Below are 27,079 nucleotides of genomic sequence, written 5' to 3'. Positions count from 1 at the left end.
AGAATACTAAGAAGACAGGACTGCAGATTACATACCACAAATTCAGAGCAGTGACTCTAATACTATCTTAGAAATACTGAATGAATAGTATTGTACTTCTCAAATAATAAAATATACATGAGTGCCTTTATATAAGAAGCAGAATACATAGTACAAGTATATGTGTTCTACAAGTAAACAAAGTAGACTTAAAGCCTACAACCTATTACACCTTAACATCGATGGCCTTCTTAACAATTAACTCTAATGACCATGACAAGAAGTCACTCCCAGTTGAACAAAACCAGATACTTTTCATCAAAATTGACTTTCTTCCCTCGACCTTAACAGCTCCAAAAGCGATGCAAAACTTTGATAAACGAAAAAGCGATTTATAATTCATGATAGGTGGAGCCAAACCATTACCTGACAATGACATAATACTATATATATATATATATATATATATATATAAAATCATGAAATTAGATTCAACGCAATACTCTTTTTTATTTGGATGGTTGGGAGCAGAAGTTAATATATTAATTTTTTTTATCAGCCGTCCAATAATAAAATAATAATTTCTTTTATTTATGGGTTGTTTAAAGATAAAAATTTTAACTTTTTAAAATTTCTTCCCAACGGTCCATAGATATTGCTCGTAGCTCTAGCATGTGATCTGGATCCTATGGTGACCCATGGAAAAGTTAGATTGCTTCACAAATAAGAAAAGTTCTTCAAAAATATATTTCTTTTATTTCTCTCTCTCTCTCTCTCTCTCTCCCTCTCTTCTATCTTTGTTTTTTAATTTTTTGCTAAATTCTAAGTTACTCTTTACTAAGAAAATTTTTAGATACTCTCGGAGTACAGAAAAATAGTACTCATTTCTCTCATATTCATGGTAAACTTCACCATGAATTTAATGAGTGAACTCCACTATGAATATAAGATAATGAAGCACCATTTTTCGTACTCCGAGAGTACCTAAAATTTACTCGTCTTTAGAGTTTTTTCAGTTTAATTGTTTGTTCCATACACGTACCAATTTTGTCAATTACTTATATACCCAGAGCTCTTTGACTTTTTCCACAATTAGTAGCATCCAACTAATGGGCCAATGTTCTAGTTCTACGATCAACATTTCCAACTACTACAACTTATGATGCAGTAATTGCAGCTTTCGATAGTGGCTTCATGTTAACTTGGAATGCAAGTAATTCCCAGTCTTATGGTCGGTTTGGATTGAAGGAGAGGGAAAGTAGAGGGAGCATGGTTGTCAAAATCCCGATTTGGATCCTACGATCTTACGATTTTACTATCCCACTTACCCAAAATGATCAGAATCTTTCAAGAATTTTTGTGATCGTTCAAGATCGGTAAAATCATACGATTCTGACAATCTTAAACGATCTGGGTTTCTTGTAATTTTCTTTAACTTGACAAAAGGCTTAGTTAGACCTAAATGAAAAATAAGATCCAAATAGACCAAGTTTTTCTACTCCAATGTAAAGAGAGTATCCATTGGACCCAAATAAAAAATACCTCAACAAAGTGTCACATTTTGAGGTTTTTGGCCTCTTTAAATGATGCTTACAAATGGATGTACTGATGTATGATAATTATATCAATGAATGTATAATTTATGTGATTATTTAACATACAAATATGTATTTATTGTTTTTTTCTCAAATAATATAGAATCTTACGATCTACGTACCCACCTATCTCTCACGATCCTACATAGAATCTCGATTTTGACAACCTTGAGAGGGAGGTAGAGTAGAGATGGTTGGAAATTAGCTTAGTTTTCAATTAACTCTACTCTACTCCTCTTTGCTCCCCCTCTATCCAAACAAACCAATAGATAGTCTTCACGTGTTTTGGCTCAGCAAAAACTTAAAAAAAATTAAAGTCCTCCTAATCCAAAGTCCTCCTAATCCCATTTGTTTTTTTTTTCTGCAACTTTGCTAGAAAAATCTTGAGTCATTACTTCCTGAAGTCAACACAAATATTATTATTATTAATATTAAGAGATATCATAGGATACCATTCAAAGTAATAATAATAATAATAATAATAATAATAATAATAATCACTACGTGATTGGTGAGTTGACCCGCAATGTAACTTCCAAATAGAGATTTTGCTTCAAAAATTTACACCCCCCAATTTGGTGTCAACACCACTCCCACTCCCTGTGTCTTCTGTCAAAATGCATCCCCATCTCTTTCCAACCATCAAATTGTCCTTGATGATAGTAACCATAACCTTAATCCATTTTCCAACATCTTTACTTGCGGATAATGAGCTATACCTCACCTGTGAGGCACCATTTAATTGTAGCAACTTTTTGAACCTCAGTTATCCATTCTGGGGATCCAATCGACCAAATTACTGCGGTCACCCTAGTTTTCAGTTAGACTGCAGCAGCAATGTTCCGCAGAGCAACATCACTACGATGAATTTCAGAGTCCTTGAAATCAATAGCTCATCACGGATTCTCAGGGTTGCTAGGACGGATTACTTCGACACGATTTGCCCTGCTGCGTTCGTTAATACCACCATTGATAACAACTTATTTTCCTATAGTACTTCAGATGATACGAAACTGACACTCTATTATAATTGCCACACGCCTGTAGCTGCTCTTCCAAATCTTGACTTTTATCAGTTTAATTGCTCCATAAACAGCAGTACCAACTTTATCAATTACTTTACCCAGAGCTTTCAGACTTTTTTGACAATTAGCAACTTAACTGGAGCATGCAACTACTGGGTCAATGTTCCTGTTCTGCAATCAGCAGTTCCAACTACTGCAACTTATGATGCAGTAATTGCAGCTATTGATAGTGGTTTCATGTTGAGGTGGGATGCAAGTGATTCCCAGTGTGATACATGCCTCAAGGCTGGAGGGCTGTGTGGTTCCGACCCAACCACGAGTGCATTCGCTTGCCATTGTACATACGGGACTTTTGCATCCGGTTGTAGAACTGTATCAATAAGTAAGCATCCATTTTTGTAGTCATAAATTCTTATTTCATTTCTTATCTAGTTGTCTACTTCATTTAGAGCTATACCATAGTTTTCATCAGACTAGAGGATTAAGATCAAACTTTTAGGAAAAGCTCTGATCAAACGTTTAAGATCAAATATAGCATCCATCATATATTTGAAAATCATACAAGTCCATGAGATCTGGCATCAGAAAAGTTGCTCCCTTCAATTAGGGATGAAGCTAGGATTTGTAATTAGGGGAAGACTTTGCTCCTAGTTGTCTGCGGTGACTTTGCTGCTGAGGTTTTTTTTTTTTTTTGGTATGTGTGATTTTGATGCATATTATTGGGTAAGGACAATTATCTTGTTTAGAATTTTTTAAAACGCCATTTTGTTTGTTTTAGGTAAAATTGATTGATTAGACTTAATTTTTCTTTATAGTTTTTGTTGTTGGACTAATTTTTATAGCTTGGATATTTTGTTTTAAATTTATAGATTATTTTTATGGTCTTTATAAAGAAGAAAGTGCTAGAGTTATAAAGGTTTTTTTATAAATTATTGATGTGATGAGTGGTTATTAACAAGTAAAAATGTGTTGTAAGTAGTGAATTTAGATGTAAATTAATAAGAATTTGCTACCTCAATTGTTTGTAAAATTATTGTAGAAAATTTTGTGACTATAACATCACTTTTAAAAGAATTAATAATATTATTAAGGGACAAAGTATAATTTTATAGAACAAAATTGCTAAAATTAATATGTAGTATATATTCTAATATTAAAAAAAAAAATTTGGGAGAGGGGTCATTGTCTGCCTCCCCCCAAAAGGCTATGCTTTCAATTCAGAATAAGTAAAATATTTTCCTCTGGTCAATGATGGGCTAATTCCTTGGTTCTCTTTGCGAGAATATGAAATTGATGGATGATTAGGATGTTTGATCTAACTACTTAGATGGGATCAGAACTAAGTCAAGTTCTGGGATAATATTTATCAACCCTGTCGATGAATCTTGCTTTGTGTATTTAGGTGCTCTTGATAGAACTCAATTGTCTATCAATTTAGTCCTATTCCCATTTGAAAATCCTAATCGACCATGTCTATCAATTTTGTTATCTGTCTATTTGGATGCTCTTGATACTACTTTTCAATACATTTAAATTAAGAGATTAAATATATAATCCCACACACAATGCGGTGGTTTTTTTTTAATTTGAATAATTAATTATCATGTTTATTTACGTTTATGAGTGTTATAAGCTACTTCTAACCTTTTCCAAACAACAACAACAACAACAATAATAATAATAATAATAAATACTAATTACAATTTTAGTCTGTATAAACTAAAAATATTTTCAAACCAACTAAAAATAAAATTTAGACAAGGTACTAGTGGATGAACAATCAAGTTAAATTCAAAATTGATTTGACTTCAAGGATAAAAAAAAAAAAATGTCTACGGAAAAGGCTAACTACCTTGCCGATATTGTTTTCAGTCCGTATTTGTCCTCTTCCACTATTTCTATATGACTCGATCCTCTAGCTGTCTGAGTTGCAATATCTCTTTGTTTTCCGGTTTAAATCTTGTGGTTTACTTCCTCCACACTTAATAGTATTATTAACTAACTATCACTTCCTATGTACTCGTACTGATATTATGTTCGTGCTACAGGATCATCTTCCAAGCTAATTGTTGGTGAAATTGTCATAGGTATGTACTATAGTCATGACAAAGTTGTCAGATGAAAATCGGGTTAACATTGGTTGCACATGACAAAGTTGCCTTTCTTTAATTACAGGTATTGCGGCTGCTGTGCTTGTGATTATAGTGGTCTGTATCATAATATGCTGCCTTAGAAGAGAACAATTGAGTAAGGCATTGATCTTTAGGAGGACAGCAAGGAAAAACGACGAAAATCTCAAGGCAATTATATTGAGTTATGGTTCAATTGCTCCCAAGCATTATAGTTATTCAGAGATCAAGAAGATGACAAACTCATTCTTAAACAAACTAGGGCAAGGAGGATACAGCAGTGTATACAAAGGAAAGCTACCAGATGGTAAGCTCGTGGCAGTAAAAGTTCTAAGTGAATCCAAAGGCAATGGAGAAGATTTTGTTAATGAAGTTGCAAGCATTAGTAGGACTTCTCATGTTAATATAGTCATTCTTTTAGGTTTCAGTTGTGAAAAGAACAAGCGAGCTCTAATATATGAATTTATGCCCAATGGATCTCTAGACAAGTTCATATACCATCGAGATTCTTCAGCAACAAATTGTCGTTTGGAATGGAAAATATTGTACAAAATTGCAGTTGACATTGCTCGAGGACTAGAATATTTACATCGAGGTTGTAGCACAAGGATTCTGCATTTTGACATAAAACCTCAGAATATTCTTTTAGATGAAGATTTCAACCCAAAAATCTCTGATTTTGGTCTTGCTAAACTCTGCCAAAGAAAAGACAGCATTGTATCAATGCTTGGCATGAGAGGAACAGCAGGGTATATTGCCCCAGAAGTATTTAGTCGGAACTTTGGAGGAGTCTCTCATAAATCTGATGTCTATAGCTATGGAATGCTTGTTCTTGAAATGGTTGGAGGGAGAAAGAATTTTGATAATGGAGTGTCCAACAGTAGCGAAAAATATTTTCCAGATTGTATTTATAAGGAAGTTGAACTAGGTATGGGTGGAAGAACATGTGGGGTCATGACAGCGGAGGAACAAGAGACAACAAGGAAGATGATACTGGTGAGTTTATGGTGCATTCAGACGAATCCATCCGATCGACCATCCATGAATAAGGTGGTAGAGATGTTAGAAGGAACCCTTCATTCCTTACAAATTCCTCCAAAGCCTTTCTTGTGTTCTCCTGAAGGGTCACCAGTAGATTCTTGCACAACTTCGTAAAAATGAGCCAAACGCAATTTACAAGGAAAAATACAGATCCAACATTGGGCGGAATAAAAGAAACATTCCTCATCAGTCATCACATGTATGAATTTCTTATATTTATGGCTTGAATTATACATGATATGTTTTACTCTTGACTACGAAAGCAGATGAGAGTACCATGCTTGTCTTACTTTGAACTTTGTGGTCTCGATATGGATCTAATAATTGGAATTTCTTGCTCTCACTTTGTGGTCTCAGACCAAATAATTAGAATATCAAGGCTACAATTAATACCAAAAATGGAATGTTAAAATTCCGTTCTCGTACAGGATGATTCCAAAAAAAATTATTGTTGTTAACAATATAAAGACAAAGAGACTAATTAAATAGCCTATATATTTTGTATATATGATGCGTGTATAATAGTGTACAAGAGAGGACATTACATAGGCACAATATGTGTTAATTACAAGTAACATGTGTGTACTGCAAGTACAATAAGCTAGGCCCAAGCCATTGGGCTAGACTAACTAACTTATATACTAACATCCTGCCTCAAAGTCAAGGCGGCGAAGATGAAACCAATTGGAGCTTGGATATAAGATCTCGAAGGCAACTAGGTGGGTGAGTCTTGGTGAAGATATCAGTAGGTTGGTCAGTAGAGGAGATGGAGTACAACCAAAGATTGCCTTTCATGAGATCCTGATGAGTGATATGGCTGTCAATTTTAATGTGCTTGGTGTGTTCATGGAATTCATCATTATGAGTAATATAAATAGCACTGCGATTATCACAATAAAAAGGAGTTTCAGTGAGTTATGGAGCATCCAGGTTAGCCAAGAGCCATCAAAGCCAGAAAAGCTCACCAGTGATGTCAACAAAGGCATAATACTCAGCTACAGTGCTGGAATGAGAAACAACATACTGCTTTTTGCTATGCCATGAGACAAGAGAGGTACCATGTTGATGTCTCATGGCCTTCGGCCACCTTGGAAGGCAATGTGTGCTCTCCACACATGTGGATAGGACTGGAAACAAGAGATAGGCACTTGCAGTCCCTTCCCCCTTTCTTCCCCTTTTGAGAATGATGCACAATTTGGGTGTGAACTATGACTAATGAGCCATTTTTAATTAAAGTTTAGGAATCGCCACCAATCATTGGGTATTTCTAGGTATGATTAGTCACATGACTCTATTTTGATTTTATTACCAATCCTAGGTTAAAAAAATGTCAAGTTTTTCCTAATCTAAATGGATAATAAAAAATTTTGATTCTTAGATTTAGAAGTCTAGTTACATGTGGGGAAGGTTTTAGGCACCCACAATGCTTGTCATGAAAAAATCCTTTGTTATGGTAAACCATTAATTTTTGGTCATTGACTGATAGAAACAAGCTATTAGCAGTAGCTTTCGGGGCTTTAAAGAATTTAGGCTTTGAGGTTTGATTTGGGAAAGGTGTGTAGCATTTATCAATGCTTTGCTAGCAAATTGGAATTACTACCAAATTTCTATGACAAAAATCCAACAATACTTCGCCTTATTTTCATGGCGAAAATTTGGCAGCATTTTAGATCAAGTGCGTCGTGGCACGCATAATGCTATCTTCACCAAGCTTTCATGGTGAGAATATAGCAAGAAGATGCCACATTTTCACGATGAAAATCTGGTAAAGTTTCACGTTAGGTGCACCACAGTGTATCGGCAAGGTTTCATGCCTATGTATACAACATGCATCACTATGCTTGGACTAAGGCAGGCCGAGGCTTACCAAAGTATGTAGACACCGCATTTTGTACCCCTTACGAGTCAGGCTCCCATTTCCCAATGATGCTCAAGCTCTAAGGCCCGAGGCCAATTTAAAGTACAATTAGATATCAAATTGACTTGAAGAGTGTTAAAATAAAAATTAAAACCTTTTAAATGAGAAAAAATCTATTTTTGAAAATAAAAGACCAAAGTGGCTCTCAACCCATGTACATGGGCGGCGGCCTGCGTACGTGGTTTTATGCATGCATACGTAAGCACAATTCTACGTACGCAGAAACATAAAAAAGACAAGTTTTCTGCAATAATAGCCGAGGTTTGGAATGAATCCCACATCATCTAGGAGCCGTTCCAAACCCCATTTTTTCACTATATAAAGCCTTACATGGTACATTTTCAAAACACACAAAAATCTCACAGGAAAAATATAGGATTCACTAGAAAATAATGAATCAAAATGGAATTTTTCACAAAACACCCTCAAGTCAATTTTTTTTTTATTGGAACCTTTTCTAGCCCTAATCCTTTGAGTTTAAAGTTTCTAATCATTGTTTTATTGAATTGTGATAGATTTGACTAAGGGGAACGATCAAAAATCAAGCTTAGGAGTTTTTTGCTTTGAGGTATTCATTATAGCTTTCTTTTCTTTTTTGTCTTTCTTTTGTCTTTTTAATATGTTTTTCTTGTTTAGTTTATGTTTATATATGCGTGTTTATTTTAGTTTTATGCTTGTTTGAGGTTTACAAGTATTCTAGGTTGTTAGATTTATGTTTTTCTTTTATGCTATGTTTTTCTATTTCATGTTTCTGGGTTAAGGTTTTTGAACAATCCTACGCACGCATGTCATGAGCAGGCAAACGCAGATCAAATCTTGCATACACAAGCCTCTGTCTATGTAAGCAAGCATTTGTCCGGAAACTCTAATTCAGATTTTTGCTTTGTTTAGTTTGCTTGTTTCATATATCTTGCCTCTATTTAAGTCCTTTTTACAGATATATTTGTATCTGATTTCTTGTTTCACATGTTTTATTTGCTTGTTTGGTTGTTAACTTTTTATATTAGGGTTTTCTTGTTTAAGATGCTACATATATGCATTCACATACTCATACATAATGCCATAGGTGGTGGGTTGCTGCAAGGTAAGTAAAGGTAGGTCATGCATTGTTATGAACATGCATCTTTTGTGATGAATATGTTTTGTATGATGTTTGATTTTGAGTATGGATGTTTATATGATCTAATGATTGCCATGATTAAGTTGTTGCCATGAGTTATTACTGCCTTTGTCTGAGATGAATGGTATGATAAGGTTTCACATGCTAGGGTTTTTCATGTGTGTATGGCTTTGGCTCTCTTTTACTTTATAGATAGATAGGTATGTGTTTTGGGATAATAATGCCATGTTGTATGTTTAGATGTATGCTAGTGTGTGTGTGTGTGTGTGTGTGTGTGTGTGTGTGTGTGTGTGTGTGTATAGATACAAGTGTTGAACGTGTTTTTAATGAGGTTAAGATGTAAGACACAATGATGGGAGGCCAACCTTAGGGTTGGGCGGTCTTGGGTGCCTAACACTTTCTCAAGAATGTACCTAAACTCCAAACTCATATATTTGGTAGTAAGATCAAAAGGTCCTTCCTCGAAAGGACACTATATATATAGTTCTTAAACCACTGCAAAAACTAGGTGGTGACTCCAACACTTTCCGTTATGTCCACAAAGTACCAAACACGTGATGCTTGTCATATACATGGTTTGGGAAACCGATGTCACTAGCTGACATGGATAAAGGCAATCACACACGTGGCAGATAAACATGGAAAACAGTTGGATCAGGTCAGGTCAATCAGATTGCGGGTCAAAACGAGCCAAGTTAAAAGACAGATCATTTTAAATGAGTTGAAAACGAGTCGAGCTAATTGAGTTGCAGGTAAGTCAGGCCAACCCTTATTTTTATATGAAAAAAATAAATAAATACTTTTAGAGAGAATGAATCTAATCAATCAATGAAACAAATTGCATATAATACCCTTTGTTTTTTTTTCTTTAAGTGGGCACCTATTATTATTAGACTATTTATGTTACTATTATACATGTGAAGGAAAAAAAAAAACAAACAAACCAAAAAAAATAAAATTTTCCATGTCCCTCCAATTTCGATAGTTTTGAGCATGACTAAAATTTTATAGTCATGATAAGAAAATCTTCCATGTTAATAACTTACAGCCAGAATGTTTATAATTACAAATTTACAGCTTGAGAGAGAAATAGATTATAAGAGTACAAAAAGTATATATTTTAAGTTTACACATTTCAGATTTATAGTTCACTAATGACATGGACTTTTAGACATTTTCTTTTACTTTAGTTTTGTTTTGTGCTAGTTAGACTTAGTGTTAATAACTTGGTCTTAGTATATAACTTTACTACTTAGTATTTAACTTAGTTTTAGACATTTAGTAGTGTACACATGTAGTTATAGATGTTTTTTCCTTTTGTATTTTTTTCTTTTAAATTAACTCTTTTTTTTTTTTAATAAATTGGGGCATGGTCACTGCCATTAGTAGCTACTAAATGGCTAGATAGTGTCAGTGTAGTGCTTTATACCTTTATGTTTATGCACCTAACACCTTGGCATGTAGTCTAGATATTTTTTAGAAAAAAAAAAAAAAAAAAAAAGTTAAAAGAAAGGGTTGGGTTATAGGTTAGCTGGGTCAAGTCAGGTTGGCTAGCAAAAATATGGGCAGGCCATGGTTTGGCCTGTTTTTTATTTGGGCCGAAGAATTCGAGTTCAGGCCAGGTTAAAACGGGTGGATTTGGGTCAGGTCAGAAAATTTTGGCCCATTTTGCCATGTCTAGTGGAAGATCATGCACCTAATGAAGCATGAATATGCATCTGCAGCATATTCCTTGAATGCATATACACACTCCAATGTCAAGAGCATCCATGATTAGGAAGGGGTTACCTTCCTAACCATGAACATTCATCATCCGAAGTGCATGACTACCTTTACAACATATAGCATGCACAATATATCAACAAACAGAGCAAAAATGTAGACATATCCACACCCAGAGAGTGTGGCCCAAGAAAAGTACAAGGAATGGAAACCATAGTCTAAGAAAGCTATAAACATGGTCCTAAAGAAAGGCTAGGAAAGAATAAACCTCACGAAGAGGCTAATTCCCTAAATCTACTGATCTATGCCCTTTTGATTTTCTATTATAAGTTGCGTGCGTGCTCCATCCATCACATGTAACAAGCAAACAAGAACACAAAGTAGACAAGAAATACAAAGCAAACAAGCAAAGGAGGGAAGCATGTAAACAAGCACGCAAATAAAGAGAGCATGTGAACAAAAAGACACACAAAGAGAGTATGTATTCACAAGGGACAAATGTAGGTTTGGATTTGGAGTCTGTGGATCCATTGAATTGAATTATGGATAACACGCGTGCAAACAAGCAAAACTCCTAAAGTGGGTCTTGAGATTTCATGTATAAAGACGGGTGTGAATCTACACCAAATCATAACTTGGAGCAATGCTTGATGACATGGACAAACAAGCAAGAAAACATGTATGAACAAGACAAATAAGTATGGAAAGGTGCAACCAACATAAAGAGATCACACAAGATGGCATAAAGCAAGACAAACACAAAGGAGGCAAAGCATGTTATCATACTCAAGGATAAAAGTTAATCACGCCATAACATACACTTAAGGCCAACATGAGAAACCCTAACATGCAAAGCTAAGCAAGAGAGAGAGGCAAGGCAAAAGCATGCCAACATCATCAAGATATGATCTCAAACAAACGATTGCACCAAACAAGCAATAAAGGGAAAAGATGTAACCAAACATAGGCAATAAAAAGCACAAAAGGCAAAGGAAGAATGTTAAAAATGCAAGAAGCTAGATCTAAACATGCAAGCATGGATCTAAAGATGAATATAAATCTAAGTATGGAGTATCCAAACATGGCATCACCAAAACCCAAACCTAGCCACCCATGGTCAAGGACACCCAAACAACCACCGTAGAATCTGATCATTACACATCAAGGTTGAAACCCTGGCTCAGCTCATGGAGAAGCTTCGTGCTTCGGTGAGTTTTCTATTAAAGGCCTTGTTTTAGGTGACCATGAGTTGTTGAGTTTGGGTTAGGGTTTCGTTGAAGGGATTGAGACCACTACGAATCTTTGGTCATTGTTTAGGTGGCAGTGGGTTGCTTGGTTTCAGAGATGAGATGAGACGGCGACAGAGCTGGGTTTCGGTGGCTATGGGTTGGTTATGGTCTTTTTGGTTCTGATGCCCACGAGTTGGGTTTAATTGTGATCCTAACATTCAAGCAGGTTTGGACAACCATGGAAATAGCTTTGTCATTAAAGATAGGTTTGACACTGTTTGGGTTGACGTGGGTAAGTAGGATACATGGAATGATTTAATTAGGGAACCTAAGAAATTGTACGTAAGGTATTGTACCTAAGTTTCACTTTATTAATAAAATTTTAAGTTTTTTTTTAAAATTTTACTTGACCTCCCTTCACACACACACACACACACACACACACACAAAAACTCATCTTAAGTATTAATGTCTATTTTTTCTTCTAATATTCACTTTTCTTTTGCTATGTATTACTCATTAATATTAGAAGTATTTAAAGCATGTATTTATAAAACACATGAGTATTGAAGGTCCCCTTCATTAAAAAAAAAACATTTTGTATAGATACCCATTTAAAGTATTAATATCTCATTTTTTCTTCTAATATTCACTTTTATTTTGCCAAATATAAATAATTTATTTTAGGAGTATTCAGAGCATATATTCATGAAAAATCATTAATATTAGAAGTATTTAAAGCATGTTTTTATAAAATACATGAGCATTGGAGGTCCCTTTCATTTAAAATTTTAAAAAAAAAAAAAAAAAAAAAGAGACAGTTTAGCTATAAAATTAGTTGTACCTAAGGCTACAACTTCCTTTAATAAAATTAATATTATTACATATTTTGAAAATATAACTATTAAATTCCATGTTCTTTACACTCTTAATACACTTGTCAAATTTTGTGTTAATAAAATATTATTTACTATATGATTTATAAGTTTATATTTTATGAACAATTTTTTAGACTACAAAAACTTACAATTTAAACAATTTATTGATGACATAGCTTTTGATCTTTAATTTTTTAGAAATTTTGCAAGCATGGAGGATGAAAGAAAAACATGCAATCCAATAGTGAGTTTGTCAATAATCACCTTCAATAAAAAGATATTGAGTAAAGTTGTAGCCTTAGGCTACAACTAATTTTGTAGTTAAATTTTATCCTAAATTTTTTTTTGTACAAATACCCATTTAAAGTATTAATGTCTCATTATTTTTCTTCTAATATTCACTTTTATTCTGCCACATATAAATAATTTATTTTAGGAGTATTCAAAGCATATGTTCATGAAAATATATAGCTACATAAATCTCTTTAGTAAAAGTTATTTTTATTTTCTAAAAACAAAATCCTTTTCTTTTCTTTTCTTTTTTCATTTAGCTTGCAACTCCTTTTCATTTGTATTTAGAGTTAGGGAAATATGAGTGCACATTTTTCTCTTTTGTTATAAGAAAAAATATTATGATTTTATAGTTAAAAATTTGGGACATTTTTTAAATTTTGTCATTTATAAAAAAAAATCATTTAGTTATTATTATTATTATTATTATTATTATTATTATTATTATTATTATTATTTGTGTGGGTTCCTTTTTTGGAAAGTACCCAAGTCCATTGATGACAAGGGATCTTGGGCCTCCAAGGGTGGATGGTTGGACTAGGTTCGGTTTTCCGCAGCCTATTGGGGTCGTTATATGAACCGGTTTGTGCACGAGTCACATAAAGCTCCTCAAGGCAAAAATGCGATTCCTCATAAGCAATAAAATATCATTATAAGTGTGTGTGGGTTCTTTTTTAGCACACAGGCCCAAGTTGCCGGGCAGGGATCCCGGGCCCAATGCTTATTGTTTTAAGGGACTGGGCTTGGTTCACCATAGCTAAATTGGGCTGATTTTGAACCAGGTGGTGCACAGAGCACAAATCCTACAACATATACATACTAACATACAAAAAATATACGCATTGATTCTGACAGAGTTGTCTTGGACGATGTTCTCCAATTCTTTTCTCTCTTTTTAAATTTTGATAGAGTTTTCTCGAGGATTTTTACTGCAATTCACTGTTACTGAATGCTTTTTACTATTGGTTGCTTCTCCTTTTATAATGTCATCCTAAGGTTTCTAGGATACCATTGATTCCCATTATTTGCTCCCCTGGGTACTAGAACCAATGTTGTGTCAGCAACATTGGTGGTTAGTCCCTTCCTCATTCTTCATTATTTCCTTCTTTTAAGGTTCCCTCTTCAAAAGCCCACAGCTGACTTTCCCATTCTAGGGGGTCCTAAAGGGTTGACCTTTAGTCTCTTTTTCAAAACTTCTAGACTTCACCTTTTCAGACCCACCTTTTAGCTACTTGCCCGTTTGTCGTTTTCTCATGTGAGCTGATTCCTTCCTTCCAAGCTGAAAAATCCCCAGCCACTTTCCTTCATGGTTCCTCTTCTTGGGTTCCTCGAGGTACCAGACCCTTACTCATGAGTTATTGGTTCCCAAGTTTTTTGATCCCTTTTCTGCATCATTGGGTGGCTGATAGGGACATATATGTCCTTGTCCTTCGTGTTTCTTGGCATGCCCCCTTGACCTATCTTAATCTCAACCTGGACTTGCTGCACGTCCCGAGGATCCCAAGCTCCTAGGAATCCACAGGTATCCTGGTCCAGTTTTTTCCCTTGGCTCCCCAACGATTTCCCTGACCCTTTGAGGGTTAGGCTAGACTTTTTCTTTCCTTTTTTCGTGAGGTCCAAGGCTTGCCCATCCATGGATTTAGGTCCCTCCTTATGGACCCTTAATGGGTTTGGGCCTCCCCCCTTTTTTATTGAAAGCCTAAATTTTTTTTCTAGATTTCAATCATTTGTGTTGTTTTGGGTCTTGGCACAATATTGTGATTTTTTGGACTTCAACAAAGTGTTTTAGTGTCATAAAATAACCTTTTACTCTTACGAAAAAAGTAAATTAAGTATTCATAATATTCACAATTCACAATGAGAAGGAGATTGAAATAGAATATTTGAGGCTTATCTTTTATTGTGTGAACATTTAAAAGAATTTATTCACTTGGTTCCCCAAGCATGATGTCGTGGTACCCCGAGCGTGATGTCGCGACTCCCAGGGGTACTTGGTCTATAATCTATGGAACCCAAAATCTCTGGTTCCTTGAACTGTAGAATCTTTCTCTATGCTTATTACGCAATGGAGTTTTGTCCTTTCCCTTTATCTCTATAGGTCCTGTACAAGAACAACTATACAATACACATATTCAAATAATTGTTAGTTCCTCAAATTAGGATATACATTCTAATACATATACATATATGTAAATGAATTTCATAAGAATAAGTCGGCCACAAGAATCCTGGCCCCAATTCTCACAAATTTAGTGCTTTTGCACAAGACTTGTGGGATTTGGAACTCAAGTCTAAGTAGCTTTGCTTGGGCATTGTCTTCCAAGATAGTCAAGTGAGGAGGATTTTGTGAGAGAGAGTGATATCTAATGTGTGCATGTTTTGGCATATGTTTCTTTGGAGGCTAAGTGATATTTTGAATGATCTCAAGGATATGGGACGAATTCCTCCACCTTGGCTCTCTTATTTTGTTCCTTATCTCTCCCCTCTCCCTTGCTGGGCTCTTAAAGCTCTAAGAATTATCTTTCTAAACCTCTAAACTCTCTCATTTTTCCCTCCATCTGAATCCCTCTTTTCCCTTCCCTTTCTACTATGCCTTAGTGTTCCTTTTATAGTAGACATGGTCTAGTACCCCGGGCGAGGACGTCCTTAGTTTGCTGGGTAAAACCATGTCCTCTGGAACCTGAAAAAGTGCATTGGGCAAATGTTTAGTTTATTTAGACAATTATAACTCAAAATAGGCATTTGGCTTTAGCTATAAATGAAATATTCTTTCTTGAAAAGTCAAAGGAGTGGGTGGGCTGCTCAATGCAATGGATGACATCTTTAGTTGAAAATGACAATTGAGAGGAAATTGTGGACAGGTGTCATGCACATGGGAGAACTGAGTTTTTTCATTAGTTCATGCATTCTAAGCAAATATATGAACCAAGAGAAACCTTCGGGATCCTCCTTTCACGAGAAATTACTCCCCTACCGACCAAACCACTTCTCCTTTACTATCCACTCGGGATCCCACGGGCTTGGACCATGGGTTACAAAGATAATACCTAGTTTTGCTGGATTTTAATGGCTTTTTTTGTTGGAAATCTGAACATACATCTTGGCTTTCCCATGTGTTAGCCAAGGTCCTCTTCTCAAGGCTTCAAAAGGACATATCAAGGTCCTAGGGTCTTGATGTTCTTCTTGTTGCATATCATCTGGTCTGACCAAGATCCTTGCTGCATGTTCTCTGGCCTAACCAAGTCTAGATCCTCTTCTCTTTTTTTATTTATTATTATTTCTTTCTTTTTTCTTTTTTTGGGACTTTGGGCCTTCATGGTCCTTCTTAAGTTTATGAATTGAACCTTCTTTTGTTAAGGCCCATAGTCTTTCCTTACTTTTCATGGAATGAGCTTTCTTGTGAAATTTTTATCGTCAACATTATTATTATTATTATTATTATTATTATTATTATTATTATATTACATCCTATATGTTAAGGCATATCAAATTGGCATAGCATGGCCCCTGAAATTTTTTTTTGACTCCACCACTAGTCATATGTGTATAATTTCATTTCAATTATTTAATAATTAATAAAAATTCAATTTTTAATAAAGTATAAAATATGTAAATATAACCCATCGACCTAAACCCAATTAACATGAGTTGAATGAATTGATTTCTACACATGTAAAAGCATTCCTCTTTGAGAATGCAAAACCCATTAAAATGCAAAATGCATTTCCAAATACACAAATTCACCCCTACATCTGAGAATACAAAATGCAAAAAAAAAAAAAAAAAAAAAAAAAATCAAAAACAAAAAGGCGAAACTACATTATTGGTCCCTAAAGTTTACCTACAGAGCACAATTAGTCCCTTAAGTTTGAATTAAGCTTTATTGGTCCTTCAAGTTTAAAAAATAAGCGCAATTGGTCCATTTGTTAACATCTGTTAGTCTTATTGCCTACGTGGCTAATAGAACTATGATGTGTCATCAAATTTAATATTAAAAAATCAAGATTCAAATATGACAAAAAAAACTATAAACCCAGTAGAAGAATCCAGTCTAATCGGGTGACCTGTTTAGAAATGGGTATTCCCAATTTCAAATGATATTGCCTAGATCTGAAACTAGAGAAGGAGATCCCTAACAACACCGTTGTCCACCGCTCTCACTGCCTTCCTCCTCCATCTTGACCCATCTCTCTGATACACACAGTCACTAGTGTGACAAACAACTCAGCTACATATTACTTTTACTTTTAAAATCGAAACTAGGCATGATTAATTGATTATAATATCTGATGTTTTTGTGGTGGTTATGAGAGAATAATGAAAAGAACAGTATAGAAGAGCAAGTAATTACACCAAAGAGTTTTATGTACGTAGTCCATGAATGAAGTTGGCACTAGTAGTCTACTAGGCTAGCTAGTAGCTAACTCATAAAGCTCAAGAAAATAACATATGTTTTTCAACCTGAAAAGATATGTGACACCGGTTGCTTTGCGTGTTAGAGGAATATGTCTCGAGGAAGGAGGAGGCAGTTGAGTGGTGGATGACGGTGTTGTTAAGGACATCTCATCTGGGTAATGTTATTTGAAATTGGGAATATTTGTTTCTAAATGGGTCATGTGAATTAGGCTTGGTTCTAATAAATTAATGGTTTTATAATGAATCAGATATTGGATATTAATTTTTTTAATAATAAATTAGATGTCACGTCACTTAAAATTTGCCACATTATAACTTTGTTAGCCAGGTAGGCACTAAAACTAACTACTGTTAATGAAATAACCAATTGAGCTCATTTTTTAAACCTAAGGGACTAATAGTGTTCAATTCAAACTTAAGGGACTAATAGCACTTAGTATGTAAACTTGAGGGACTAATAGTGTATTTTTGCCAAACAAAAACTTACAACAGTAAGATTATATCTTAATGTAGCAACCTCTCTCTCTCTCTCTCTCTCTCTCTCTCTCTCTCTCTCTCTCTCTCTCTCTCTCTCTCTCTCTCTCTCTCTCTCTCTCTCTCTCTCTCAGACCTCCATAGCCACCAAGCCCACCAAGCCTTCCAAGTTTTTCTCCACCACCCACCATTATGACGATGGCTTCGATTTGTGACGTATCAGACCCAAACAAAGCCTTCTCCTCCTCAACCCCCAAAACCCAACTTTTGCAAATACTCATTCATTATCATTCACTCTTTCTATTTCTCACCATGTCTTAGATCTCCAGAAATAACAGCCCCAAAATCAAAGAACCATCATTAGAGAGAGAAATTTAAGGTAAAGAAAGATATAAGTTATGGGTGGAAGCGTTGCAGTGGCTTGTGATGAGGTGGCTTTTTTTAGGTGGAGATTTTATTGTGTTGGGTATAAAAATGATTATTCTAATACTATGTAGTATAAGAGGTAGGGTGTATTGTTAAGTGACAATATAAAATAGAAAAAATGGTAAAAGTTACTTCATTTATTTTAGATTTGTATTTTAACAATACATCATACATCTCATAATCTATTTTACAATACATTACACTAAAAAAATCTAAAAAAAAATCTACTTTTATAACAAGACCAATATGAATACACCAACAACAAAGACACAATACCCAAAGCATAATTTAAAAAATGTAGGAAGGTCTAAATATTGATCTTTACAGTAGCATATTGTATTTATTTTTGCAGTCCCACTCCATCTTAGCTCCTCGAATGTTGTAGTCTTTTGTGCATTTTTGTGAACAATAAGAGTTATTTTACATTTTGGCCCACCAAATGAAAATGCCAGTTTGAAAAAACAATACCAAAAAAAAAAAAAATCTCCCGTCCAACCGCCCACAAACTCAAAAGAGTTTTTAAAACTAGTCTAACCCTGTAATATTTGATATCGAATAATATCATGTCAGTTATATCAAAATTCAATAATTATGAAATATGTTTACAAAAAATAATTATTTTACTAACAAATGAAAAATATGAGTTAATAACTAGTTATTTTTACTCTTATGTTTATTAAATCTTGATAAGTGGAATTTTTACTTACAAAATATTCTCTTTTTCTTTCTTAGACAAGGACAAGCCCATTGAGTAGTAGGTGACGTCATTGAGCCAACGTGGCAGATGGAAGAGTCACAGTTATCATTGTGTCTCACTTTGTGTTTTTGAGTTAGGTGAGCGGTGAGCCAACTCTCGTTTATTATTCCTACTACTCTACCTCGATTTCTCAGTCCGCTCTCTCTACTCTTCCTATTCTCCTTCCATTTTCCGGGAAATTCGTTTTTCTTTTTTCCCGAGAAAATTTAAAAAAAAAAAAAAAAAATTTAAAACTACGTCTTTTCCATTTTCTCACTAACCAAACATGTTTTCGGTTCGCTCAATCCTCGCTCTACAGCTAAGACGCTCAATCCTCCTACTGCATTCTTCTTCTTCTTCGTCTTCGGCTTCCTATTCTACTTCTTCCGCTGCTGCGGTGCAAGCCGAGCGAGCGATAAGCGAAGGTCCGAGAAACGATTGGACACGAGACGAGATCAAGTCCGTCTACGACTCTCCGGTTCTCGATCTCCTTTTCCACGGAGTGAGTTTCGATTCTCTCTTCGAATTTCTGTTTCTCTTGCTTTACATTTGATATGCGCTGTTTCTGGTTCGTTCTGTAAAGTATGTGTATCAAATCTCTGTTTGGTTGCTCGGAAAATGAACTTTCTAGTGTAATTACTAATTTTTTGCCTTCTTTAGAACCTTTTGAAAAGAACAGAAAAATGAAAAGAAACTTCTATGCTGTACACTTATATGCATTATGTGCAATTGCTGTGATGCTTTTGAATAAATTTTGTGAATTTCAGTGTATAGATGCTTTGTAGAAACTAGAAAGTTTCTCTCTTTTTTGAAATATTGTTGTTATTATGATTGTTATATCCTGCTGTTTGAGGTGTGTGCATCAACTTTATGTTTCATTGTTGAGAAAATGTAGGAAAGTCAAAGAGAAAAAAATGTTCTAGTGTAATTGTGTTCCTTTTTAGAACATTTTAAAATAAATAAATAAAAGAAAAGGAAAAGGAAAAGGTTGTTCCATCCTGTACATTATAAGCGATTCTGTGAGGCTTTTGTAGAAGTTTTGTGAATTTAAGTGTACAAATGCTTGCTGAGTTTGTCTTATATGAAAAAAAAAAAATGTATTGCAATTATTACTGTTATTATGATTGTTAGGGTTACTTAAATTAATTTAATTCATAAAGTGAATATATTTTCTTGTGTGTGTTTTAGGCTCAAGTTCATAGACATGCACATAATTTTAGGGAAGTGCAGCAATGTACTCTGCTCTCTATCAAGACGGGTGGGTGTAGTGAGGATTGTTCGTATTGTCCTCAATCCTCTAGATATGACACAGGACTAAAGGCCCAAAAGCTTATGACCAAGGAGGCTGTTCTGCAGGCTGCAACAAAGGTTCAATCTCTTTGCTTTTAGATGCTTTGCCATTTTTCCTTTTAAAGTTCAATCTTTTTTAATAGACTAATGTAAGTACTTATTTTTATGTTACTAATATCCTAATTGTTGAATAAAAACCCTTTGTCTCACTAAGTGTTCTACTTTTTGCCCCCCCCCCCCCCCCCCCAATCACAACCTGCACACACGTCCTTTGTTTTTCCTTATAAAGAAACCAAAATTTAAAATGGAAAAATAATAAAAAACATGGCATATTGAAGTTGGTGGGACACTAAGAATAGTATATAGGATTTTTTTGTTTCCTTTTTTTTTTTTTTTTTGTAGGAGATTTCCATTGTGCCCTTATGTATGAATTGATTGTTTTTTTTATTTTTATCTAAGCCAATATGTCAGTATTTAAATTAAGTTCATTCCCTTTGAACTAAAAAGTTACTAGTTTCTAAAAATATCATTCTTAATTTAAATCAAATAAAGTAAATGGTGAAGTACTAATTATTCTTGATTTTGGATGAGTAAAGGGAGTGCTGATTACTCAAAAAAATTCAGTATAAGTTAGGCAAGTAATGAAATTTGTGTCCATTGGCTTTAGGTTAGTTTACTTAAGGTTGTGTTAAGGTAGAAATATAATGGGCAAAAGTAACCAGTCTTCCCAAATTAAATTTTGATATAGCCACACTTTGAGCTATCAAAATAGCCACACTTTGAATTGCTATCTCCTAAACTGCTTAACCAGATGTCAGTACTTTTTGAGCTCCTGCCTATGGATCGGCAGTTTACATTTTCCTGATGATTAAATCAAATTTGTTTGAAGTATTCATGAAATCCTTTTGTTGCACATTATCCATTTCCTTTTTCTTGGAGCATCATTTGGACATATTCTCATTCTTTGGCAGGCAAAAGAGGCTGGTAGCACACGTTTTTGCATGGGTGCTGCATGGAGAGACACTGTAGGAAGAAAAACCAATTTCAAACAGATCCTTGAATATGTAAAAGAAATAAGGTAATGACATGTCATTTATAGAACATACTAAGCACTTAGAAAATAGAATCTTTTTGTAAACAATGAATTTATAATGACCAAGAGCTTGGACCCCTATCACTCTGTATGGATCTCAAAGAAATTAACTCACACTTTGGTAAATTAAAATTATGATAAATGAGTCATGAGTTTGACTTATTTTTCCCTTCTAATTAAATTTTCATTTCAAATTATTACACTCTTTTATTTTTTTTGGCTATAATGTGAAATATATGCATGGTCAGAAGGGGCTGCAGTCTCCTAGGTGATTTAATACTTGTTTTATAATGATTCCAGGATCATATCCACTTATTAGGCCACAAAAATAAAGAACAAAAAACCCAGCATTTGGACCTCAAGAAATAGTTTATTTTTTAAAAATTTTTTTTTTTATCAATAAGCTGAAGATGCTGCCAGATGATTCTTAATGCGACTGTTACAGAGAAAAGACATAATAAACGAAGAAATTTTTTTAATAATAGACTTTTTTTAATTAAGTTTTTCTATCTTTTGGGGTCAGCATATAATAATAAAATTGATATGTAATATTTTTTTTCCCTATAATTTATAAATAAATAATAAAAAAAAACAATAATGCATATCATATCGGGTCAAATATGGGCCACCCACATGCCAACAAGAAGAAGAGAGTAAGAGATTAAATCAAGGAAAATAAAAGGAGAGAAGAGAGTAAGAGCTCTGAGCAGTGCTGATATGTTTTTGATAAGTCATGACCATGTTTCCGACATGTCTTTGTTAAATGGCGTAAACTCTAAATATAAGAATCTTTTTATTTTTTTGAGAAAGCAAATAAAAGAATCTTTGTTTAGATGAAAAAGGGAAAAAAAAAATTTTGGAGGGTGTTTGACAAGCCCCAAAAATCGAACTAGCTATAGCTATCAATGGTATAATACATTTCAAATTTTTGTAATTATTGAACTGGTTCTTAATATGCTATTTTTGCATCTGTAATAATTTGAATTTTCATTCTATTATAAAGAATTATGAATTTTTATAACCTACGTTCATACTATACTTCCATCTTATGTTTAACTTATGTCAGAGGTATCTTTAATGTACCAGGGATATGGGAATGGAGGTGTGCTGCACCTTGGGCATGCTAGAGAAGCAGCAAGCTGTAGAACTTAAGAAGGCTGGCCTAACAGCTTATAATCATAATCTTGATACCTCAAGGGAGTATTATCCAAATGTCATCACCACAAGGACTTATGATGAGCGCCTAGAAACCCTTGAGTTTGTTCGCGATGCAGGGATTAATGTCTGTTCAGGTAATTTAGTTACTCTCTTGAATATTTTACAATCAGACACATTAATTGTAGGAGTATATTGTAATCAAGCTAAATTAATGTGGTTAATTTCTCCTTCTTATTCAAAATGTAAATAGAATTTCATATAATGACAAAAGTGGCCAAATGTTTATGCTGGTTCATTTTTATCAGAATAGAACACTCTTTTGAAAGTGGAAAGAATCTAATCTGTTCCCATGTATAGCTAAAGAATTGTCTGCTAGACTCATGTCTCACTTGAAGTTATTTTTCTAAGCTTAAAATTTCTTCCCCTACATGCTAGGATGTTTAGGACATTCTTGACCCAGTGAGTTAGCTAGTAAAATCATTAGTACTTCATTTTATGTGGTCAATATTTCATGCCAGTTTCAGGTCTTATCACAGTGTGTCAGTTTACAAGAGGCATGTGAAATTACATTTGATTGGTAACCATTCCTCCAAAGGCATCATTGAATTTTTTTTATGTATTTTCCAAGTCAGTTCACAGAATTCTTGAAATGGAGTTCAATATAGGTTGAACTATAACTTTCTTGACTGTGTTAGCTAAGTGTCAAAATTGTCACCAAAATCTTAGGCTTCTTTAATATGGACAGAGGTTTTCTGGTGGACTTTAACCATAAGATTTCTAGAACTAAGGAGGTTACCTCACTAAAAAATTCTTAATAACAAAAATTCGTTAATTCAAAAGTGGCCCCAAAAGGACAGTGGTTTTTTCATTTTATTTTTATGGTTGTATTGATGAATAATGTCATATAATAGTCTCTTTCTGTATCACAACTAGAAACGTTAGTTATTTTGCTTAGGGAAAAATATTCTTCCTTCTATTGTTGTTTTAGAGGTTCCTACTCTGAACATGTTCTCAAAATTGGCTCAAACTAGCTTTTTAAGTTGCATTTTTTAAGGTAATTAATAATTTGAAAATTTAATACATATGATGGGTGATTGTAACAACCTTGTTTGTCATTAGGGTGACTCCCTAGCCTTTGACTTACCTTCTCTGTGTTCACAAATCACAATCTTAATTCTGCTTGAAAAAAAAAAAAAAAGAAAAATGTATATCACTATGAGTTGCTATATTATGTAGGAATGATGATTCACTCTTTAATTTCTGTTAATAGGAGGAATAATAGGGCTCGGAGAAGCAGAAGAGGACCGAGTTGGTCTTTTACATACATTGGCAACACTCCCTAGCCACCCTGAGAGTGTTCCCATCAATGCACTGCTTGCAGTGAAAGGGACACCTCTTCAAGATCAGAAGGTAAATAGTTCTTATTCTGTATATACTAGTCTATAATATTGGTTGTCAATCTGCCAAATCTTGTGCATGCTCATAATATGTTATTGAACATATCGACTCTATACTTTTATTGAAGTTAAAAATTCTGTACTTCATATTTAGAATATTGCAAGTTTGCAACTGGTAGGGATTGAGGCTTCATTATCATAGGAAGGGAAGAAAGTAAAGAATAAAATAAAGTTAAAAAGGCAACCATATGAAACAGGCAAAATTAATTTGAAGAGGTTGATCATTGTATCAATACCTGCTTTTGGCTGCATCCATCACCCATGCTTCTTTCTACTAGGGTTACATTTGAATCATTTAATGATGAAATAATTATCAAATGAGAGTAGTAGTAATTCTTCTATAGTCATTGTCATTAAAGTACCCACCACTAGCATTGGAAACAAACGAAAATAAACCCTTTTTAAATTGTTTAATTATATTTATATTTGCCAATAGCATTGTAGCTTAACTGACAATTCCTTGAGCGCGTGCTCAGAGGCTAGGTTTTTGTTTTTAATCTACTTATTTCTATTTCTTTTGCTTTAATGAAATTAACATTCACAGAATTCTTTCCAGATTTTTTTATAGTTTTTAGCAGCTTAAAAGACCCTCTTTCTTTCTTTTCTTTTTTTTTTTTTTTTTTGGTTCAGCCAGTTGAAATATGGGAGATGGTTCGAATGATTGCCACAGCACGCATAGTCATGCCCAAGGCAATGGTCAGACTGTCAGCTGGAAGAGTTCGGTTCTCCATGCCTGAGCAAGCATTGTGCTTTCTTGCTGGTGCAAATTCGATCTTCACCGGGGAGAAGCTCTTGACTACTCCTAACAATGATTTCGATGCTGATCAACTCATGTTCAAGGTGCTTGGACTTGTTCCAAAAGCTCCCAGTTTTGATGATTCTGCGGCAAATGTCTATGAAGCAGAGGCTTGTGAGAAAGCTGCTTCCAGTTCAGGTTAAATTCACAGAAAGTGCGTGTTGTACCCTATCATTGTAGAAGAAAATGTTTTTTTTCTTTTCTTTTTTTTAAAATTATGTCATCATTGTGGAATTAGGTACGACATACGTTTGGTCCCTTGGGGCCATGTAGTTGCCTTTTGCAAATGCAAAAGTTCGGTTCAGAGTAATTTAAGAGGGGTGGGGAATATGATTTATATTCAATGATCACCTTCTAATGACACGGGTTTAATTTAGATATCAGTATCAGTCTGCATATTTTCAAGCCACAGGCTGGATTAAACTTTAATTCCGATTTTTAGGGGGCTTGGGTATATACAGTGTCTACAAAAAAATTTACGTTGTTGAGGTTGTTGATTGTGATTGGCATATAATACAAAGTCTCATGTAAAAGAGAAGCCGCACTAATTATAATCTACCATCGCAATAAGTTGTGAAATTTGTGTAGCATTATTGAGATTGATTTTGTTCTTTGAACTTACACTGAATACCAGCTTCAACCGAGAAAAATACTATTGAGATTTATTTTGTTCTTTGAACTTATACTGAATACCAGCTTCAACCGAGAAAAATATCTAAGGCCCCCATTCAATAATGCTGAAATTAGATTGAGAGTAACAACTACGATTTTGGCAATAGAAGCTTTACTATGAAATTCTCATAAATAAAACCAATTTTTTTCTCAGGTACAGTAAGCCTTGCAATTATAAATTTTCAATCAATTGCTAAAAGAAATAACCTTAAAAATCACGGATCGTGCTTGTTTTGACAAGATATTCCTATAGTGCTTGAGCAAGCCACCATTAATTTGGCAGAGCCCGCACTATTGACAATGTTGTTCTCACTGTCCATTCCAGAAATAGTGGTTTTGTTCAAGAATTTTATATATGGAATTATTTTTTTTAGTATGCTTTATCAACTTTATTCAATATCAACCAAAATGTTCTTTCAGAACCTGAAAAGGTCAAAATCATTATTTTTGAAGACCACATGTTCAATAAGGATGAACAGTGCAAGCCTCAACCTCAATACCACAGGAGAAGCATTCAATGAGCCAAGGATCAAATAAGTAAACTCTTTGATTAATGAATTCAGTAAAATACAGACTGTGATTCAGTCTCCTTGTAGTTCAGGTCCTTGGTCTTGTACCCATCCTTGAAGTCAATCCACTGCTTATCCTTCATACCATCTTCGCCCACTCCACCGTATACCAAACAATCCATCAATACAAAACAAAATACATACAAAATGTGAATTAAAGATATGATGATTTAACATTTTGGAAAAAAAAAAAAAAAAAAAAGAGTTCAAACCTGGTTACAATGATCTTACACTTTAAATTCCAATACCAAAACCATTTTGAGATTATTCATAACTTCTGACTTGCCAATAATTCGATTTGTTATTGCTCTAGTTTTGGTTAATTTATTAGTTCAATCTCGGAAAATAAAATTATTGTGTTAAATAGGATCATAGATTTGAACAGTCTAGACTTTGGTCAATAAAATTGGTAGGGAGCTGCTTGAGACAGCACGATTAGGGAGTTAATTGGGACAAAATAATAGAATTATGGATGCTAGCACACCGCATTCAAGTTGAAGAAAGAAAAGCCTCTATAGCTAATCCCTTGTAATCAAGAAAGAACCATTGCAAATCAAATTCCTTCCTCTGTCATCTCATGCTCCATAAATCTTCCATTGCAGCTTGAATCTGCTGCCATCCAGGAAGTCTTAAGTTCAGACATAATAACAACTTCAATTTATAATTGTCTCTAATATCTCTTGGTTTGGTTAAGTAAGCTAATACCAACATTCACAATGTCCGTTATACATGGTCTTATTCTAGTACAACTTTTGATTTTCAATATGATTTCAAGGAGATCTGTCAAAGTATCATTCCTTTTGAAAATATTTGCAAGGGGACTTAAGTATCTTGACTCTTAAGACCAACTATTCAATAAAGAAAAATTAATAAAAAAATACAAGGATTTAGAACATATTTTCCTTATTGACCAACACTATTAAAATGCTATTTTGTTAATTCGTCAAATTTTGTCTCTTATATTATCTTTTCGTCTTTTACTTGTATCTTTGATACCACAGTCAAATCCATATGGAAACTAGAATAGTACAGCAATCACAAATTGAAGTAGAAACAAGGATATCA

The 27,079-nt window shown here is 34.2% G+C and overlaps 2 protein-coding genes across 2 annotated transcripts; both read left to right on the top strand.

Annotated features, from left to right (window-relative positions):
• The first annotated feature begins 2,191 nt into the window (after nucleotides 1-2,191).
• On the top strand, nucleotides 2,192-5,953 carry LOC142631898 (LEAF RUST 10 DISEASE-RESISTANCE LOCUS RECEPTOR-LIKE PROTEIN KINASE-like 2.1). The gene is made up of 3 exons (XM_075806246.1): nucleotides 2,192-2,981; nucleotides 4,648-4,686; nucleotides 4,775-5,953. Exons 1-3 carry the CDS (start codon nucleotides 2,192-2,194, stop codon nucleotides 5,881-5,883), a joined length of 1,938 nt encoding a protein of 645 aa, XP_075662361.1. The 3' UTR covers nucleotides 5,884-5,953.
• A 13,126-nt stretch (nucleotides 5,954-19,079) lies between these two features.
• LOC142633148 (biotin synthase, mitochondrial) lies at nucleotides 19,080-25,117 on the top strand. The gene is made up of 6 exons (XM_075807419.1): nucleotides 19,080-19,481; nucleotides 20,168-20,347; nucleotides 21,241-21,347; nucleotides 22,449-22,654; nucleotides 23,791-23,930; nucleotides 24,608-25,117. The coding sequence occupies exons 1-6, from the start codon at nucleotides 19,266-19,268 to the stop codon at nucleotides 24,914-24,916; spliced, it is 1,158 nt and encodes a 385-aa protein (XP_075663534.1). The 5' UTR covers nucleotides 19,080-19,265; the 3' UTR covers nucleotides 24,917-25,117.
• Nucleotides 25,118-27,079: the final 1,962 nt, after the last annotated feature.

This window comes from Castanea sativa, chromosome 4 (genome assembly GCF_040712315.1).
Source record: "Castanea sativa cultivar Marrone di Chiusa Pesio chromosome 4, ASM4071231v1".
NCBI classification, from domain to species: domain Eukaryota; kingdom Viridiplantae; phylum Streptophyta; class Magnoliopsida; order Fagales; family Fagaceae; genus Castanea; species Castanea sativa.
The sequence above is the reverse complement of the archived record's forward strand: the minus strand, read 5'-3'. Positions and strand labels throughout refer to the sequence as shown.

What these genes read in the sequence shown, in the direction of transcription:
- LOC142631898 (XM_075806246.1), top strand. Translation starts at nt 2,192, where the DNA reads ATGCATCCCCATCTCTTTCCAACCATCAAATTGTCCTTGATGATAGTA. An exon ending in TTGTAGAACTGTATCAATAA is followed by an intron (nt 2,982 to 4,647) that starts GTAAGCATCCAT and finishes TTCGTGCTACAG; the next exon opens with GATCATCTTCCAAGCTAATT. An exon ending in TGTTGGTGAAATTGTCATAG is followed by an intron (nt 4,687 to 4,774) that starts GTATGTACTATA and finishes CTTTAATTACAG; the next exon opens with GTATTGCGGCTGCTGTGCTT.
- LOC142633148 (XM_075807419.1), top strand. Translation starts at nt 19,266, where the DNA reads ATGTTTTCGGTTCGCTCAATCCTCGCTCTACAGCTAAGACGCTCAATC. An exon ending in TCGATCTCCTTTTCCACGGA is followed by an intron (nt 19,482 to 20,167) that starts GTGAGTTTCGAT and finishes TGTGTGTTTTAG; the next exon opens with GCTCAAGTTCATAGACATGC. An exon ending in AGGGATTAATGTCTGTTCAG is followed by an intron (nt 22,655 to 23,790) that starts GTAATTTAGTTA and finishes TTCTGTTAATAG; the next exon opens with GAGGAATAATAGGGCTCGGA.